At 35.8% G+C, this 18,224-nt stretch overlaps 1 protein-coding gene across 1 annotated transcript in view; it reads left to right on the top strand.

The window, feature by feature from the left end:
* USP9X (ubiquitin specific peptidase 9 X-linked) overlaps positions 1-18,224 on the top strand; it is a 94,565-nt gene that overhangs the window by 56,959 nt on the left and 19,382 nt on the right. Inside the window, exons 19-31 of the mRNA XM_072327135.1 lie at positions 1,070-1,310; positions 1,516-1,665; positions 1,788-1,908; positions 2,375-2,505; positions 2,724-3,002; positions 5,269-5,394; positions 7,121-7,246; positions 9,933-10,099; positions 14,662-14,770; positions 14,990-15,136; positions 15,280-15,426; positions 16,270-16,492; positions 17,708-17,928. Of these exons, the coding sequence (XP_072183236.1) occupies positions 1,070-1,310; positions 1,516-1,665; positions 1,788-1,908; positions 2,375-2,505; positions 2,724-3,002; positions 5,269-5,394; positions 7,121-7,246; positions 9,933-10,099; positions 14,662-14,770; positions 14,990-15,136; positions 15,280-15,426; positions 16,270-16,492; positions 17,708-17,928 (2,188 nt within the window). The remainder of the gene's footprint in view (positions 1-1,069; positions 1,311-1,515; positions 1,666-1,787; positions 1,909-2,374; positions 2,506-2,723; positions 3,003-5,268; positions 5,395-7,120; positions 7,247-9,932; positions 10,100-14,661; positions 14,771-14,989; positions 15,137-15,279; positions 15,427-16,269; positions 16,493-17,707; positions 17,929-18,224) is intronic.

The following is an 18,224-nucleotide window of genomic DNA, read 5'->3' as shown; positions in this document are numbered from 1 at the left end:
ATTCCTTCCCTAACTCTGTCCTTTGTACAAAGGAGAGATAAGTGATTTAGTCTGATGTTGCATAGATATTCTCACACAATTCACTTCATTGGACAAGAAAGCAGAAGAGAGGACTGCTTCATTTTGTTCCACTGTTAGTATATGCTGCATGTGGGAAGAAATTCTCAAAGTCATAACTGAGATTGCCTCTGTTTGTGATGTGGTTAAAGTAATTTTAGTAATGGTGGGGGTTTGTTGTCACCCTTCTTACTTGGAATACATTTCTTGTCAGAAAAATTGGGATCCCATTTCTTCCTGCTGTGACAAAAATTATATTTCTCTTACAGTATTTTTGTTGTATACGTTGATTAGATAAGACCCGTGTTCTGTTGTTTATTGCAGATGCATCTAGTTTATATGGACTGCTTGTGTGATTAGACTAATTTTTTTTCGAGGTCTTGCTAACAAAAAGCTCTTATGAGAAATTTTGCCTTTTTATGGTTGTGTGGGATTAGTTGGGGGTTATCTGGACACACATTTAATATCAGATACCCTGTCGTACTAAGTGTGGTTATATAAATATTGTGAAAATATTTATTCTATTCTGATGTTTTGGTTTTTTTTAAAGCATTGTGATTTTATAAGCAGGCTTCTAATATAGAACTTTTGAAAGATTTTGACAGAAGGCATATTAAGACTTGGTGACTGCATGGTTTTTCCTGATCTTGGTATTTTTAAAACTTTGCTGTTAATTTCACTGCTACTAAAAGAAGAAAGCAGTTTTTAGTTTGAGTTTTATTTCCTTTTGATTAGGAAGTTACAAACAAGAGGGAATCTAAAGCTTTATAAAGGAGTTGATATGTTCCAATTAGTGTTTCTAACCTGACTGTAAAGTTGACCATATTTTAATGTACTTTTGCAGCTTCTTGAAAGTTACTGTGCATGTTAAGTTTGCACAGTTACTGATGCCTTCACAAAATTTTCTGGAGTATACCATCATATGTGCAGATTTGATGTCATAGTAACAGAAGGAAAAAATTAACTTACTTTGTGAGGTCAAAGGAACTTTATCTGGTTTGTTTATTTTTAGAGCTTTCCGTGGAAAACATATCACACTGGTAGTTCGTTTTCCAAACCAAGGCCGACAGGTAGAAGATTTGGATATTTGGTCTCACACAAATGACACAATTGGCCAAGTACGGCGTTGTATTCTCAATCGTATTAAAGCCAACAGTGCGCACACAAAAGTAGAACTGTTCATTGGTGGTGAGCTGGTGGATCCTGCAGATGATAGAAAATTAATCGGACAATTGAATCTCAAAGATAAAACGGTAAGTGTTGCAAGTTGATATTTATGTAAATTAAGATATTACTTGTCTTTTCTAAATACTTAAAAAGAACTATGGACAGAATCGCTTATTCTTGTGAAATAGTTCTGTTCATTCTTATAACTTGCCATTAACATGATATTAGATGATTATTTAATAAAGAATTGTCGTTTTTGCATAGCATTAAAACTGTGATTATGTTTTGCAGCTAATTACAGCTAAGCTTACACAGATAAATTCTAATATGCCCTCAAGTCCTGATAGTTCTTCTGACTCATCAACCGGCTCTCCGGGCAACCATGGCAATCACTACAGCGATGGTCCAAACCCAGAAGTTGAAAGCTGTTTGCCCGGAGTGGTAAGCGTACACTGAAATGCTGGTTTTAAAATGTTTCTTCCTCTCTGCTTTGTCTTTAACTAATGATTTTTATGTGTTGTGTTTTTATTTGTTTTTTAATTTATTTATTTGCTTGTTTTAAGATCATGTCACTGCATCCTCGATACATTTCTTTTCTTTGGCAAGTTGCAGACTTGGGCAGTAGCCTAAATATGCCACCTCTTAGAGATGGAGCACGTGTTCTTATGAAGCTCATGCCACCAGGTAAAAATTTCCTTCTGTTTTACTTTAATGACTGCATTTCTTGCCTGCTAAATAAAAATTAAGGCTGAGATATTTTATATTTTCTGCTAATTTATTGGGGTTTTTTTTAATCCGTTACTTTATGCTAATTGGGGTTGTAGATTTATGTCCTAAATTAGTTATTTTGTGTCCTAAAAATGTACACAGATTGCAGTTGACAGTTTGGATTTGGTGCTGCAGTGCAGTGAAAAGGGAGAGAAGCATTGTATGTGGAGAGGTTTTGTGGTATTAATTTAGCTTGATCACTTTTTTAGTGACAGAAATAAACATTGCAAAACCTTTCATAGTCAGACTTTGTCTGTCATTCACACTTTTTGCAACTTTTCTGACATTCTGAATTTTTTTCATATTGTTAATTGTGAACAGTACTGGCTTGTTCTGAAGTAGCAACAGTACAAGGTGTTTACAAGTTGTCTTTGTATTGCAGATAACACTACGGTTGAGAAACTAAGAGCTATTTGTTTAGATCATGCAAAACTTGGGGAAAGCAGCCTTAGTCCATCCCTCGACTCTCTATTTTTTGGTCCCTCTGCTTCACAAGTGCTATATCTAACAGAGGTTTGTGATAGTTTACTTTTCTTTAAAAATAAAGTTCTTCAGCTTTTTTTTTTTTTAACTATCTTTTCAATAACATTGTGAAAGCCTGGAGTAAACTGGTATATATAGTGAATGCCATCAAAGCATTGCTTAAGGTGTATTCCAGCATAGTCTCTGTTTAACCACTTACATTCAAGCAAGTGTATCTATGTTAATTAACTCTCCCTCTTGTTCAACAGGTAGTTTATGCCTTGTTAATGCCTGCCAGTGCACCTCTGGGAGAAGATGCCAGTGACTTCCAGTACAACTTCTTAAAAAGTGGTGGTTTGCCTCTTGTATTGAGCATGCTGACTCGAAATAACTTCCTGCCAAATGCAGATATGGAAACTCGAAGGGGTGCCTACCTTAATGCTCTAAAAATAGCCAAGTTATTGCTAACAGCAATTGGATATGGCCACGTTCGAGCTGTGGCAGAAGCTTGTCAGCCAGTTGTGGAAGGCACAAGTACAATTTCACCGGTAATATAAATCTTCCTTGACGCACAAAACAATGTCTTCTGATCTTATATTATCCGCAGCAGTGTACATTTACACTCCGTTGACGGTCTCTTTGAATGGCATATGTACAAAAAACTTCTGGTGCTTTCAGTTAATGTTGTCTGACAAATCTTAAAAAGAGAGACAAAGCCCTGTTTCATTCGGTCTGTGAAAAGTCAGACATGAAGTTGACTGGCCCTTTATATGCTTTTCAGCAGTTTACATGATTGCCAGTACAGGTATCTTCCAGTTTTCAAATATAAACATAAACTCAGATTTTGGGCTGTTAAAGTGTGTTGCAAAGTTAAGTGATTATAGTAGAAAGCTGTCCTACACTAAGGTGTCTTAGAGTTGGAAAGGGCAAGTGAGATAACAGTTTAGATCACCTCAGTGATATGTTTAAAGTAGTGGAGTTTGTGCATGTTCAGTATGGTTCATTAATTTTTCTACATCTAAACAAATATGTTGTAGGCCAAGATTTTTGTTTCTGTACTCTTAGAATATGCCTCTGGCAAAAAGCTCAAAGCTTTAGAGCAGTTTATATCAGAATATCTAGCAAGTTTCTTCTTTGAAAGCAGAGAATTAATTTCCCCTCATGTCTGAAAAATAAATACCTACTCTGATTATGTGTGTCTGTTGGAGGATACCAGATTCATTCATTTCCAAAGAAATCAAGAGTCTTGATGACTATTAATAGAGGTAAAGAAGTTTTTTATGTCTCATCAGAATATGTTAGAGACATCCTGAAGAAACTTGTTTGCCATTCTAGTCTTCGTCTATTAAAATGAATAAAATGTACTGCCACATTTTCATGTGTAGATTAAAAAGGCAGTTTGGAACACAGCATCAGTTTAGTGTCTTAAAACATGTTTTCAAGTGATTTATGCTGACCACTTATATGATTGAGACCTTTGTCTGTGACAGCTGACATTCACTGGATAGAGCTACAAATATCTAACTTTATTAGTAACTGATGTTTGGTAAAAAGCAATTCTTACAGCTGTCATCATTGTCCTCTTTGAAGGACTTGGGTCTCTGTACTCTTAAATGCTGCAGAACCAGTAAGCTTACTCCATGAGATGGAAGTGGAATTTCTAAGTATCTATCACCTATTGTATCTAAATCAGAAGTAGCATAGCTTAACGTTCTGCTTTGGCTTTCCAGCAGTACTCGAGAGAGTGAAGAAACAAAGACTGCCTACAGTCTTGTTATCTGTTGCTATCACTAGGGCCTGTTAAAAGCAATTGCAGTATTTTCCTTCTTCTGTTGAAAGCTGTTGAATCAATAAGGTAGTTGAACATAGTATTCTGGTACATAGATCCATGAGTTGCTCCATGCTATGCACGATCCTTTTATAACCTGCTTCTGACAGATAATTGTCAACTCTGTTACTGTCCTCAGTCAGAGTTCTGTGATTTTGTTCCCTGAATCAAGAATCTTAGTGAAGCTGACACAGCAAAGGATGTGACCAGTGGCAGGCGTTACAGAACAACTTTGTAGTGGGTCTTCTGAGCAGCACCTGAGAAAGGTTTTTTTTTGAATGGAGTTGTACTAAAAAATGGGTAAACCTTTTTGTACGAGAAATAATTTCTGTCCACAGCACACAGTCTTCTCAAACAAATTTGTATTAAAAAGGGAATTCTTTCAGGTTTGAATGGTCAAGACTGTGGAGTCAGACTAAGCTTCATGCTCGAACCAATACTGAAGGAATAAAAGCTTTTCTTGCTGCTGTTTGTCCTGTTAAAATATGGTTAAAAAAAAAGAGGGCAGCAAATTAAGAGTATTGTTGAGAATTCTGTTTAAACTCAAAAGCTTATAATGGTATTTAATTGTAGTGAACACTGCAGCTGTGTTGTATCTAGATGCTATTAGATAATCTGGAGGGAGACCCATTTTTTAACAAACCTTTTCTTTCCATACATGAAGAGAAAGAGAAGGAGGAATTGTAATACAGAATGTTCAGTTAACTTGAAATAATCTGGCCAGTAACAAATCCCTGCATGTAAATAGTTTCAAGTCCTCCTGGCTTCCTGATTTTACACTGTAGCATACCTACAGTGAATCTTGATGTGTGATGGTATCCATTCAAAAATGTTTCTTTTTTCTTGGTTTATAATTTCTGTAAAAAGTTTTCCATGATCTTGCCTACTATTAATAAATTATTTTAAGTAAGCTTATATTTTCATATCACTTTGCTTTCTTTTTTTTTTTTTTTCCCATGTAAGAAATAAGAAATCCTTTCTTGCAGATAAACCAGGCTACACACGACCAGGCAGTGGTGCTACAAAATGCTCTACAAAACATTCCTAATCCAACTTCAGAATGCATGCTAAGAAATGTAGCAATACGTCTTGCACAGCAAATATCTGATGAGGTTAGTGAATTCCTTCACGTATATTTCCTCAGCACCCTCATCCCCAATCAGTTTTTTTAATGCTTAAATTTATAACTTTGTAATAAATGGATTTTCCTCCTACGATGTCATAAAAAAACTTCTAAGTACCATTCACATGGTTAATAAGCTGTAAACTGTTTAAAAGTATTTTGTAAGCGGGATCCACATGGAATTATAAAATCCAGTCTAATGGCAGGATGAGGCTTAAGTGAGATGGGTTCTGCACAAGCCTTTTAATGGGTTGTGAATATTGTTGCACTTCCATCAGAACTTCAGAAACACATTGCAGTGGTTTTAAATAAGTTAATTATGTTGCAGGTGTTTCGTTTCCAAGAGCATTTTTGTGATATTTTCTTCTTGTTTTGGTCTTTTACATTTTGGTTTCTAAGTAATTTTACTTCTCTTGAGGAGAAACACGGAAAACAGGAGGAAATTTTAAGCATGAGTTGAAATGCTGGAAAATAAGTATGAAATCTCTACCAGTGTATCTTCAAATACTGAATATCCTTTAATGATGCAAGTGAGAAATTTGATTGTGGAGCTGTGTAAGGTTAAGCAACCTTTTTCTTTAAAAATAGAGCTCCTCTATGATACTATATGGTGTGACCAACCCCATTTGGAGTTGAGTCATGTTAGTGAATATGTCAGTAAATTTTGCTGTATTGAGCAGAAACTAAAATCAGATCTGCTGCAACTACTTTCAAGGTAAATTGAGAAGCTTCTATTCCCAATATGGAAGCAATAAATATTGTTCTTCAGTATGGTATAGAAATTCTGCAAAGCTATCTTCGGAACATTTCTAAGACACCTAAATAAAAGCAATCTTAAATTACCATCTTTATGCTGAAAAGCACATGGCAGCTCTTACAAAGAAAGAATGCTGTCTAAGGAAAGCACTCTGTACTAGACTGTCTGAGCCATCCGTCTTCCATTAGTGGTGGTTTTACATCCACCTACCAGTGGTGTATCACAGTGGGATACCTATCTTCTAGCAACTGCTAATGTTTAATAGCAAGAATGCATGTTCAAGTCTCTTAATGAGATTGACTTATTTGTTAAGCTTTTAGAGTCTCATTTTATTATTAAATCAGACTGTTAGTAAAATTTGCAACTGAGAGTTGTTTATCTGTTACTAAAGATTGCTAAATGTTTTGACAATTTGAGTTTGAATGTAGAGTCAAGTTGATGCAAACGATATGTAATGACAGTAATCATGACAAGAACAACACAGTTTCTGCCCAAGAGCTAATGTACATCAGTACAAACTACAGTGTGTGAACTCAGACTATGCCCTAAGGACTGATGAGTGATTCTGCATCCATAAGATATGTAATCTGCATTGTTACTCATTTAAAACCCTGTGTAACTTGAAAACAAGGGAATCCATTTACGTATTAATCAGGTACTTGATAAGCTTTAGCTTGTCTAGCTATTAACTAGAATGGGGAGTAATAAGTCAGAGAGCAAACCTTCTATGCTGTATGTCTTCCAGGTGTGTGCTTGTTTTGTTTTTTCTCAAGGAATTTGAGTATCAGCAAAAGATGAAACATTTGTTTCAGTCATCCCTGAAGTAGCCAATGGCTTGTTCTCAAACTTAAACTTCATTTGGTTGTTGTAACCTTATGATTTAAGATTCTGTGATACGTCTAAAATACATGCTTATTTTTTTTTCTCTCTTCCCCATCTCCCCTCGCTCCCCTTCCAGGCTTCAAAATATATACCTGATATCTGTGTTATTAGAGCAGTGCAAAAAATTGTCTGGGCATCTGGTTGTGGGTCAGTTCAACTTGTGTTCAGCTCTAATGAGGAAATCAGTAAAATCTATGAAAAGGTAAGAATTTATTTTTTTAAATAATGAAATAGTCTTTAAAAAGAGTAGGGTCAGCCAGTTCAGGCTTAGGAGTATTACGAGGTTTTAGGTAGTTGTCTTGGTTATGTATTTTGGAGTCTAGTATTGTGTGTCAGGTGTCCTGCAACTCTTTAATTTCCTATTCTGAGTTCCTTTTCTCTGTTACTATTGCATTGTAGCTCGAATCTAGTGTCAACTTATAGTTGCAAGGAACAAGAGCTAATTTGTCTGAAAATGATGCTGAAGCACTGGTGATACTCTGTAAACAATAATCATGTTAGGTTGGTTTTTTAGTTTTTTTTTGTTTTTTTTTTTTTACAATTTTTATTTCATTATACAGATAAGTAAACCCTTTTCATGGTTTCACGCATTGTGTACGCAGTTTGGAGTTGGGTGTATTTGATAATGATACCACACTGTATTCAACAATTGTTCACAGTTAAGGGAAACAGTAAGCTCTGTTTTGACTGTAGTTAATATTTTTTTTGGTTGCTGGTCTCTAAATTTAATGTTTTAAGACAAGATTATTACTCATTAATACTTTCTTGAAAGTAAAAGTGAAAGCATTGTACAGGTAGATTTTATTCTGGATGTAGTATTAGCTGTTGTCTTTAAATGATCTGTTAAGAGTATTTACTTGAGCAAAGTGTAACACCTTTCCATTTAACTTATGTAGGGAATATGATAGCAAATATGATAGCATCTGTTCCTATGCTCCTATGGCTGCTAGAATCATGAAACAAGTTATTTCCCTTCCCCCACTCCTTTTATTTTTGAGGAGATAACTTGCATTTAAATGCACACAAAGATGTTCTCTTAACATCTGTACATTTTGTGTCGTATTGAGAGTAGTAGCGTAGAAGAGAAAATATTCTTGATCGAAACTTAATAGAATCATGGGCACTTTTCTCATTTTCTTAACATGCCGGCTAATGTAACTTCTTCTGGTAGAGTTGAGAGCATGCCCTGTGCTACAGGCTTAACCATGGCAATGTTTATTTCCTATTTGGGTCAGTGATCAGGTTGCTCAAGGGTAATGCAGGAGGATTTGGTCTTTTATTGCAGCTTAAAAATACTCTGTTAAGTCATGACTGTTCCTCCTTCTTTGACTAACACTGTTACTCCATTTACTTCTGTTGTTTATCACATATGAAGCATTCTTCTGCCTCCAGATGGGACTTATTTACTGCATTTATGATTTTAGGATTAAGTAAAGAGGCATTATACAAACATCATTTTTCATTTGATTTCAGTATCTTGCTTTGTTTCTGAAATTATTCTGGGTGAGAATTTTACAGTTGAATTCTGTAGAAATATTTTCATGTGATTGTGGTCTTAAAATATGTGAAATCTAAACTGTGCATAGATGTCAAGAAGGGCTTTTCAGTATTTCATAATAATTCTGTTACTGGTTGTTCCTCAGAGGTTTTTTGTTTGTTTTTTTAAGATTTCTGTTATTTTTATATGGACGTTTGTAATAAATGACAGCTGCATTTGCTTTATATTAAGAAATAAGGAAATAAAAGTCAAAGGGAAAAACTGGTTAAAAGAACTAATAGGAAGTCATAGTGCAATACAATTAAGTAACATTGGTAGAAAAACTTATCACAGAAATAGATTAGTATGACGCAAGAAAAGATGTGTCGTTTATCTAAGACATTGCATTTAGTGTTAGCGCAGGGGAAATAACTCCTTCAGTAGTTTTTATAAAGATTGAATATACAAGTGACTAGAAGATGCTGGCGTACACTGAGAAAAAAAAATGATTTAAGAAAAACTTTCTGCTTCCTAAGTTGACCACTGAACTCTGTGGGGCAGACATTTAATGTTAAATGTTAGTTCAAGGGAAAAAAAAGTGGGCTAAATCTTGTGAAATTAGGATTAAGCAGCTTTTCAGAATAGTCATGTCAACTGTGACTTCTGAAACAATGTTTGTGAGCACTTCAGGAAGATTCTGTAATACGCTGAATTCAATCAAACTGAAAAATTATGGTAAATTATTTTGAGAGCATAGATTTTTGCAGAAATTCTTCTGTCTACTAGCTCAGAAGATGCGGTATGGCTGTTCTCTGACTGGTGGATTTAGAAGACTATACACTACTTTTTGTAGTATCAAACATCTCGTTATTACCTCAGAGAAGGCCCATAATCTTGAAGTACTGCAAGTATGGTGTTTATACAGAACATCTAGTTCCTGTTGTTTGGGTGTAGACAAATACTTCAAATATGAATGGCACCTTGTATTTCTTCTGCATCCCTGCCTGCTTGCAGAAATAATTTATTTTCTAAGTGAGGTTTCAGTACTAAACAGACATAGTCCTGAACCTGTTAAGTCTTCTGCTGTTAATTTCATATCTTGAGACAGCTCAGAATTTCCACATACCCCCACTTCAGTAGTAGTGACCTTACCTATTTAGTCTTTACACAACTAAAATCAGTGGTTTTAGTTATCTATTCAGTACTGTAATCCATTCTTTCTGCCTGTTTAGTCTTGTGTAAAACAAATAGTACCTGAGTGCATAAAATATGTGGTGTTAACAATGACTGTTGTCAACAAATCCATGGTTTGAGTTTGTGGTTAGAATATATACCTGGAAGCTGCTGGGCTTTCCCTGGATTTTTCTTTTTTTCCATACCTACTTTGTGCTCTTTTTGTTTATGTTCACAGACAAATGCAGGAAATGAACCAGACATGGAAGATGAACAAGTTTGCTGTGAAGCACTGGAGGTGATGACCCTATGTTTTGCTTTGATTCCAACAGCACTGGATGCGCTAAGTAAAGAAAAAGCATGGCAAACATTTATCATTGATTTGCTATTGCACTGTCACAGCAAGTAAGTTTTGTTGTTCTAATTGTGTATTATTTTCCAGTATTGCATGTATATATATCCTACACATAGCAAAGTGGCTTATTTTAATAATTTTTCATCAATCATCCTGATTTACTGTTTAGCAATGTCTAAATCTGTAATGTGGATACTTATCATAAGGTGATAGTGTTCAGAGAAGCATAACTGAGCTGGTAAGCTGGAAGTTGTGTCCTGCGAGGAGACTGTGAGGACCCTTGAGTTATGCCGTCTGAAGGAGGCTGGGAGACAGCTTCCAGGAGGAGAGGAAAGCAGCAAGGAAGGTTCCAGTCTCTGCACCCTAGTCATCAATGACTGGTTGTGTGGGAATGGCACAAAGCTGTGTCAAGGAGCAAAGACTGAACATTAGTGACAATTTCTTTACTGTAAGTGTAGTTAAACTCAGAGGCTTCCTATAGAGGCATCAGTGTTCAAGTAGCAATTGGTCAATGCCTTCATTAGTGTGCTTTAACTTTTGATTAGCCTTGAAGTGCTCAAGTAGTTGGGCAGGTCTTCGCAGATCCCCTCAAACTGAACTATGCTATTCAGTTAGTCTTATCGTCTGTGTACTCTTAAGAAGGATATTGTCAGGCGAAGTGATTGCTTGATTATAGGTAGCTTTAGAATCCTTAATTTGTTTAGAGTAAGATACTCGGTGATTTATATTGTTCATAATTGCTGAGTTCTGTAAACGGTAAGCTGAGTTCTGAAAACTGTAGTAGGAAGTTTAAGTAAATTAGATACGGGAGAATTTTCAAATAAATGCTTTCTTTCTGTTAAGTAAGGGCCAAGATACAGAGAGGGGAAGAAGATTTAGTCCTTTGGTTTCTTGCATGAGAGTGGAAACACTTGTGACTGTGTGTTTTGCAGATATTTGTATAAATCTGTCACATTGGAGTTGTCACGTGATGCAGTGCTTGCATCTTGGTTGAGCCCTCAGCACTGGGGGACATGTTGCATGTCTTGTGACATTTAGCATGTGAACTACAATTAACTTCTTGTGTCTCTTGGTGAGACTGGATTGTTACGGTGAAGATCCACAAGCGTTATTATTGGTTTATAACCTGTTATACAGAATGTTGCATTGAGTATCTTCACTGAAAATTGTTATTATTGCTTAAGTTAGAAAATAAACTTTAGTTACTTTACAGCACAACGTAAAGTATTAAAATAGATACTAACAAAACAGCAATGTTTTGTTTTTACAAATAAAATAGTAACAGTGACAAACCTGCACCAAAGATGATTTGTTACCATTCTTAGCCTTTGAGAATGGTGGATGTTCTTTGCAACTATTTCTGTTCTGGTTCTGTTTCCTTAAGCAAGTGAGCTGTTAGTTCAAATGGGGACCCTCTAAATCTACACATGTCAAGCAGTTTAGCCTTCACGTTTTTTGTGCAGATTCCATTTAACGGAGTACATGACTGAGGTAGAACTTAGTGTTGATTTACAGATTCACAAAACCGTGACAGTTCTTCCTGTCTCTTCCAGTGGTTAATATCCTTGCTGATTTGAACTTTGTGTGAAATTTGAATCTCAAATATTTCATATTGTTATGCCTAGTGAATAGTTCATTGTACTTTCCTTCCTAAAGTACTGGAATAAACTAGATTATTCCTCAGGCTGGGACTTCTCTTTGCACATGTTTTGTTGGGATATGAGCCAGTCTGATTGACAGTGGCTTAATTCTGCTAGTATATTACCCTTCAGAAACTTAGTAACACTAAGGAATAGCTTTTGCTTATGTGGTGTTCTTGTGTTCTAGTTGTTTTTTGTTGTCAGAGAAAATGAAATTCTGTAAGGACTCCCCTTTTGAAGTTAACTGCTGCTCAGTTCCTTCTCTCTGCTTTGTTTTTCCACCAGCCCGGGAAATGAGCAGAGTTTGTTGTATTAGTAGTATGAATCATTTTTCCATACAAGAAGTTGTGCTTCATTTATTTTTCTCTTGTATGTTTGTAAACTTCTGATATGTATCTAATGATCTCACTTGGAATGGAGCAGTACTATTTATTATTCAGTAATGGTTAGAGTAGCGTAAACGGTGGTGGAAACAGAAACCAATTTGAAAATGAAGGCAGTAAAGTTGAACTACACAAATGTCTCTGTTTTAAATTGACGTGCAAACAAATTTGTGTTCACAGTGCAGCAAATATCAGACTTTGAGAATTCTTTACCTCTCAATTTTGACTGTCATTCTCTCATCTCCTAACCTCTATTAGAACAATATGAGCAAAATTATGCATGTGAGAAAACATTTTTTTGCTGTACCGTAATGGACAGGGAAGATGGTCAGGTTCATATCTCAGTCACTGTCTTCCTGGAGCTAATGAGATGAATTGTTGGGTCTTAATTGTTGGTTCTTAATTTGTTGAGATTGTATGTGACTTTTGCTTTTTCATCATAGTATAACCTCACCATATATAAGTTAAGAAATAAAATGTGAAATGTTTGATACTAAATACCAGAGCAGTTGTTCTCTCTTGCGCAATGGGTTTTGTACTGGTGAGCCATGAGTGCAAAACTGATTTAGTAAATGGTAGTTGAACAGTAGTCCTCAGTGGTCCTGGAACCCAGAAGTATGCTGCTGATGGCTGTAAAATGTTCAAGGGTCATACATGTAGACCCTTCCCCAGATTCTTACTGCCAAGCTATCAACAAGATAAGATATAGGTTGCCTGTTTTAATGGAGTCATTTGGTCTCCAGTTGTTTCACCAGGTAAATGAGTTTGTTGTGCAACTTGTATGTTATCTGCCAGCTCTATATCATCTTCATGCTGTCTGTCGAGGCACTGGATGTCTCCTGAGGGAGCTGAATCCCTCTCTTGGTTCCTTGAGAAAGTAGGAATGTTCCTGTAAAGAAATAGTCTATCATAGCCTCACAAAAATATGCTACTTGTGTCTCTGAGTAGTATGAAGTATTGGAACACAACAGTGTTAAACAGTGTGTTTCATCAGTCACGCTTCTCACTGTAGGAAAATACCATATTTACCTTTTTGCCTTAGATGTGTGAACCCGAGGAGTGTCTATGGGATGTATTGTAGGCAATTGAAGGTATGCATCTTAAAGGATGTGTCTGTGAGAAGTCTTAGGAAAACAGCAACCCTGCAGTCGGTTCCATGAATGTCACAAGTCATTACAAACAAAATAGACCTCCTCTGTCCCATGGTCCTTCTACAACTCATTGCCATAAAACTTGCAAAGATCAGAGAAGGGTGACAAGGAAGATCAAAGCTCTGAAATTACTTCCATCTGAGGAACAGCTGAATAGCTTGAGGCATTTTTCTTATTGGAGAAGATATCAATGGTGGGAGGAGAATACCACAGAGACCTTTAAATCAGAAGTAGCAAAGGGAGGATTAATAGGGAACAGTGCTTCTTTCTCTTTCATAGCTGTAAAAACTTTCTGAGCATACTATTTAAGTAATGTAAGCCATCAGTTGAGAAATGGTTTGAGGGGATTCTTTCATGAGTTTGGCCAGTGGGGCTATAAAACACTGTTTTTGCTGAACCACAAATTGCTAGAAGCTGATAAGACGTTCTGGAGGAGTATCACTGCATGCTTCTCTCCTCTTGTGTGCTTTCCTAGGTGTACACCAGAGGCAGGGTGCTGGGTTAGGCGCTTCTTTGCTTTGACTTCATGGCCATTCCTACATGTCTTAGGAGCACAGTAAACTGCACACAGAAGAACTCTGGAGAAAATAGGATTCTTCTGTGTTCTTTCCACAGTGATCTCATGAGCAGAAAACAATTACAGCCACACCACAAAATTCAGTTTCACACTGCAAAATTCAGTTTCTTACATGTTGAGACACTCCATAGAGTGCAATGTTGTTTTTTTTCCTTTCCCCTTCTCCCCTCCCCTTTACCCAAGCAGAGTCCTTTTTCTAACAGTTTTTACTGGACTTGGTATTAAGACAACCCTAAGACTTAAAAGTTTTTAAAACTTAAAATAGTTTGTTTTGGTTTTTTTGTTTGTTTGTTTGTTTTCTTTCCTAGTTCAATTTGACTGATTAACTTAAATTCTTAGATAGAAAGCTTCATTTAATTCCAGACATGTTAATTTTCAGGGAGCCCTCTTTTATCTTTCTGATGATACATTTTGATTGCATTGTAGATGAATAGCAAATTACTACAGTGGCATGTATGAGTATTTTGAATAGGATCATTTTATTTTGTCTCTTAGGCACAGCTTATCCATAATTAGAGGGAAAAAAAAAAGTCAGATGACTTCTTAGGCCTGCAAATTGCTCGTTTAGCTATCGAGTGTATGGTGATATTGTGCAAGGTTAGGGGTTAGTTGCTGTTAAGTTTCTTGTATTTTTGGTATACTTGATTTGTGGATCTGATTTCATAATAGTAACTCCTGTCTAAAATTTCACTAGGAGGAACTTAGTCAATAGCCAATGAATAATTAAAGTATTGCTCTTTCTTGCTCTATGTGCAGTTTTAAGAAAATGACATTAATGAGCGTAACGGATAAGTACAGATTTCATTGTTCTGTTTAGATAGGGAGATTGTATTTAATGTTTTTTATTAAATGTTGTTTTAGAATTGTTCGTCAGATGGCACAAGAGCAGTTCTTTTTAATGGCTACCAGGTGTTGCATGGGACAGAGACCTCTCCTTTTCTTCATTACTCTGCTGTTTACAGTTCTGGGGGTAAGTTGCCAGATTAAAGGCTTCAGTACAGTGTGAATCTTTATAAAAGCACTGAGACAAAATATTTTCAGATGAACACAAATTTCAGTTAACAAATCAGTAGGGTGTAAATTCCTTTTGACCTACAGGTAAGCAGTTTCAGTTTGAGTTGGAGAGGGGTACTGCTAAGTAAATAGAAGCATGTATGAATTACAAATCATTCACTTTCTGTTTGCACAGAGTACTGCCAGAGAGAGAGCTAAGCATTCTGGAGATTATTTCACTCTCTTAAGACATCTTCTTAACTATGCTTACAACAGTAATATTAATGTGCCCAATGCTGAAGTTCTTCTCAATAATGAGATTGACTGGCTGAAAAGGATCAGGGTAAGTTTATAAGAATCAATTTTATTTTTTTTTAAATAATGAGATTTTTTGGTGCTTTGCTGTTAAGTACAGTTTTAAGTTTCCTAGATGGTGATACATATTATTTAGTAGAGTATCCTAACTTTCTCTTCATCCCATGGCAGGATGAAGTAAAAAGGACGGGGGAAACAGGTGTTGAAGAAACCATCTTAGAGGGTCACCTTGGAGTAACAAAAGAGTTGTTAGCATTCCAGACACCTGAGAAGAAATACCATATTGGTTGTGAAAAAGGAGGTGCTAATCTCATTAAAGTAAGTTCAAGTTTTTTGAATTGTGGGGTTTTGAGTGGCATTTATAAAAAGTAGAAAGAGATTTTTTTTCTTGTAGTTTGTAGCCACAAACGTCCCAATTCAACTGTTGGATGAGAGTTTCTTATTGGAGGTAAAAAGAGGAAAGAAAACCACATTTAATTATTAAGAGTACTTGGCATTGTCATTCTTCATGAGCCACGGTTGAACTAGTAAGCTTCTTCCAAGACTCAGCAAGCATCACACATGGATAGTGAGCTAGACACAGGATAGACCTGTATAGAATCATAGAAGCACCAAGGCTGGAAAAGACCTCCAGGGTCATCTAGTCCAACCATCCATCTGTCACCAGTATTTGCCAAACTAAACCATGTCCCTCAGTACAACATCTAAACGTTTTTTGAACACGGTAGTATGGGGCTACTGTCTTTCATTACACTGTGTTTTCTTTCCTCCATATTTCTAACTCTTACTGTTAATGTTTATGGCAAGTTTGAATAAATGCAAGACATCTGAGCATCTCCTTAATTAGACTTGGTTTCTTTATCAGTAACTGATATAGGGCTTTGTAGATAATACTGATTGGGCAAAATTAAAATTACTGATCAAAAACAATATAGATTTATTTTTAACTTGGGGGAAGGAGTTTGCAGTGAACTGCTTTAGAGTAAATTATTCTTTTCTAAATGTAAAAGCTCATTAGGATGTTGGTCTAAATTTTAACTCCTATTTTTAAGTATGTCTCCAGTTCTTAGACATTCATTTATGTAATAACTCATAACTTGTTATAAAATAGAGCTTATTTTTTACAATAACAAGTGATTTATTTTCTTTTATCTTTTTCAGGAATTGATAGATGATTTCATCTTTCCGGCATCTAATGTTTATTTACAGTACATGAGAAATGGAGAATTGCCTGCTGAGCAGGCCATACCAGTCTGTAGTTCACCAGCTACTATTAATGCTGGCTTTGAGCTACTAGTTGCACTAGCAGTTGGATGTGTCCGAAATCTCAAACAGATAGTAGACACCTTGACTGAGATGTATTACATAGGTACAGCAATCACTAGTATGTAATTTTTTTTAACTATTTCCTATTTTTTTAATATATATGTATATATATGCATAGGTTTTGTTTGTGTTATCAACTGAGCAAATTTATTTTTTTTTTACACTGTGGTTTTAATATGGAATGTGCTTTATTGTAAAATTAGGCCTTCGGATGTTAGAAAAGTTAGTACAGCCTTCATCTGTTCTTCATGCAGTTAGTGAACTGACTGCATTGCATGATTGCATTCCAGTTCCATTCTCTCGCACAGGCAGACTCCATACTCTAATTTGTGTCTATTCCACTTTTTCCATACTAGATCCCAAGAACCTTATTCTCTCCCTTATTTTTTTTTGTTTATCTCATTGCTTCAGGCTTTGCCTAAGCAGTCTCAGCACCTCATCAAATTTCTTCTGCTTACTTTTAGTGCCAGTCTCCTGGTTGCTCACTTGATCTGTTATTCTTATCCATACACAGACACAGTTCCACTGTCCTGTTTTTAACACCACACTGGTGCTCTTCTTGTGTCACAGCCTCTTCTCTATAGTTTTTCCTCTCCATTTTGACCTTGTCTCTACACTTGGCTCTACACTTCAAAGAACTTCATTCTCATTGAAGAAAGATAATAGCAATTTCAGCAAATACAAAAAAATACAACAGCTTAATGTAGGAAATGTGTGATTTTAAACGTATTCTGAAGAGATGGTAGAAGTGTAAAGGACAGGGCTGAAGAAAAATCTTTCACAAGGTATATAGATAGCACTATTAAAAAATGTTTTCCTGGCACAGGAAAGTGAGGTGTAAGATAAACATTGTAATGTTAAAAATACTACAAATTTGTGAAAGTCTTATTAGTTGGTTATATATTCTAGTTTTGTTACTTACTACTTACAGATTTGGAATGTTTGAACTAGAAAATTGCTAGTACTGGTGGGAAGAGTTATGTTTTGTCCATAAGTAAACTATTTATTATTTTTGTTTAGCCACTGTTTTAATTACAAAATAGAAGAATGTGGTGTAATCTTAAGGCTGTAGGTAATGTTATGATTTATGAGAATATGTTAATTTTAACAATTGATGTTCTGGTGACACATTTTTGTTAAACTGCAACATGATACAGAGTAATGCTAATTTTGTGCAACTGTCCCCTATACTGGAGGGGACTGAAAAGTTAATACTTTATAACAAAGTAATTTTTCTAATTGCATTCTGTTGTTTTGTTGTTTTTTTTCTTAGCTTGTGAAGCGCTTACAGAATGGGAATATCTTCCACCTGTTGGGCCTCGACCACCAAAGGGATTTGTAGGATTAAAAAATGCTGGTGCCACTTGTTACATGAATTCTGTTATTCAGCAGCTGTACATGATTCCAGCCATCAGGAATGGGATTCTTGCAATTGAAGGCACAGGCAGTGATGTAGATGATGATATGTCTGGGGATGAAAAGCAGGACAATGAGGTAAATTTGATTAGGCAGAGCTTCTTTATCATAAACATCAAGGTTCTTTTTGATCCAGAGGTTACAGTAAATTTAAGTGACTAATCCTTTTGCTTATATTCTTATGTGAATATGCCCCTTGGCAGAGAAACAGCAGAAAAGATACAAGTAGCAGAGTTTACAGAGTTCTTCCTCATGTATATATGCCTGAATGCACCATGCATTGCTTCTGTCACCAGAACTTGATAAATGCATGCAAACACAATACTTCTTTAGATTGTTAAAATCTAGGAATAGATCTGGAAGGGATACAACCA

The sequence above is a fragment of the Excalfactoria chinensis genome, chromosome 1 (genome assembly GCF_039878825.1).
Source record: "Excalfactoria chinensis isolate bCotChi1 chromosome 1, bCotChi1.hap2, whole genome shotgun sequence".
NCBI classification, from domain to species: Eukaryota; Metazoa; Chordata; class Aves; order Galliformes; family Phasianidae; genus Excalfactoria; species Excalfactoria chinensis.
The sequence above is the reverse complement of the archived record's forward strand: the minus strand, read 5'-3'. Positions and strand labels throughout refer to the sequence as shown.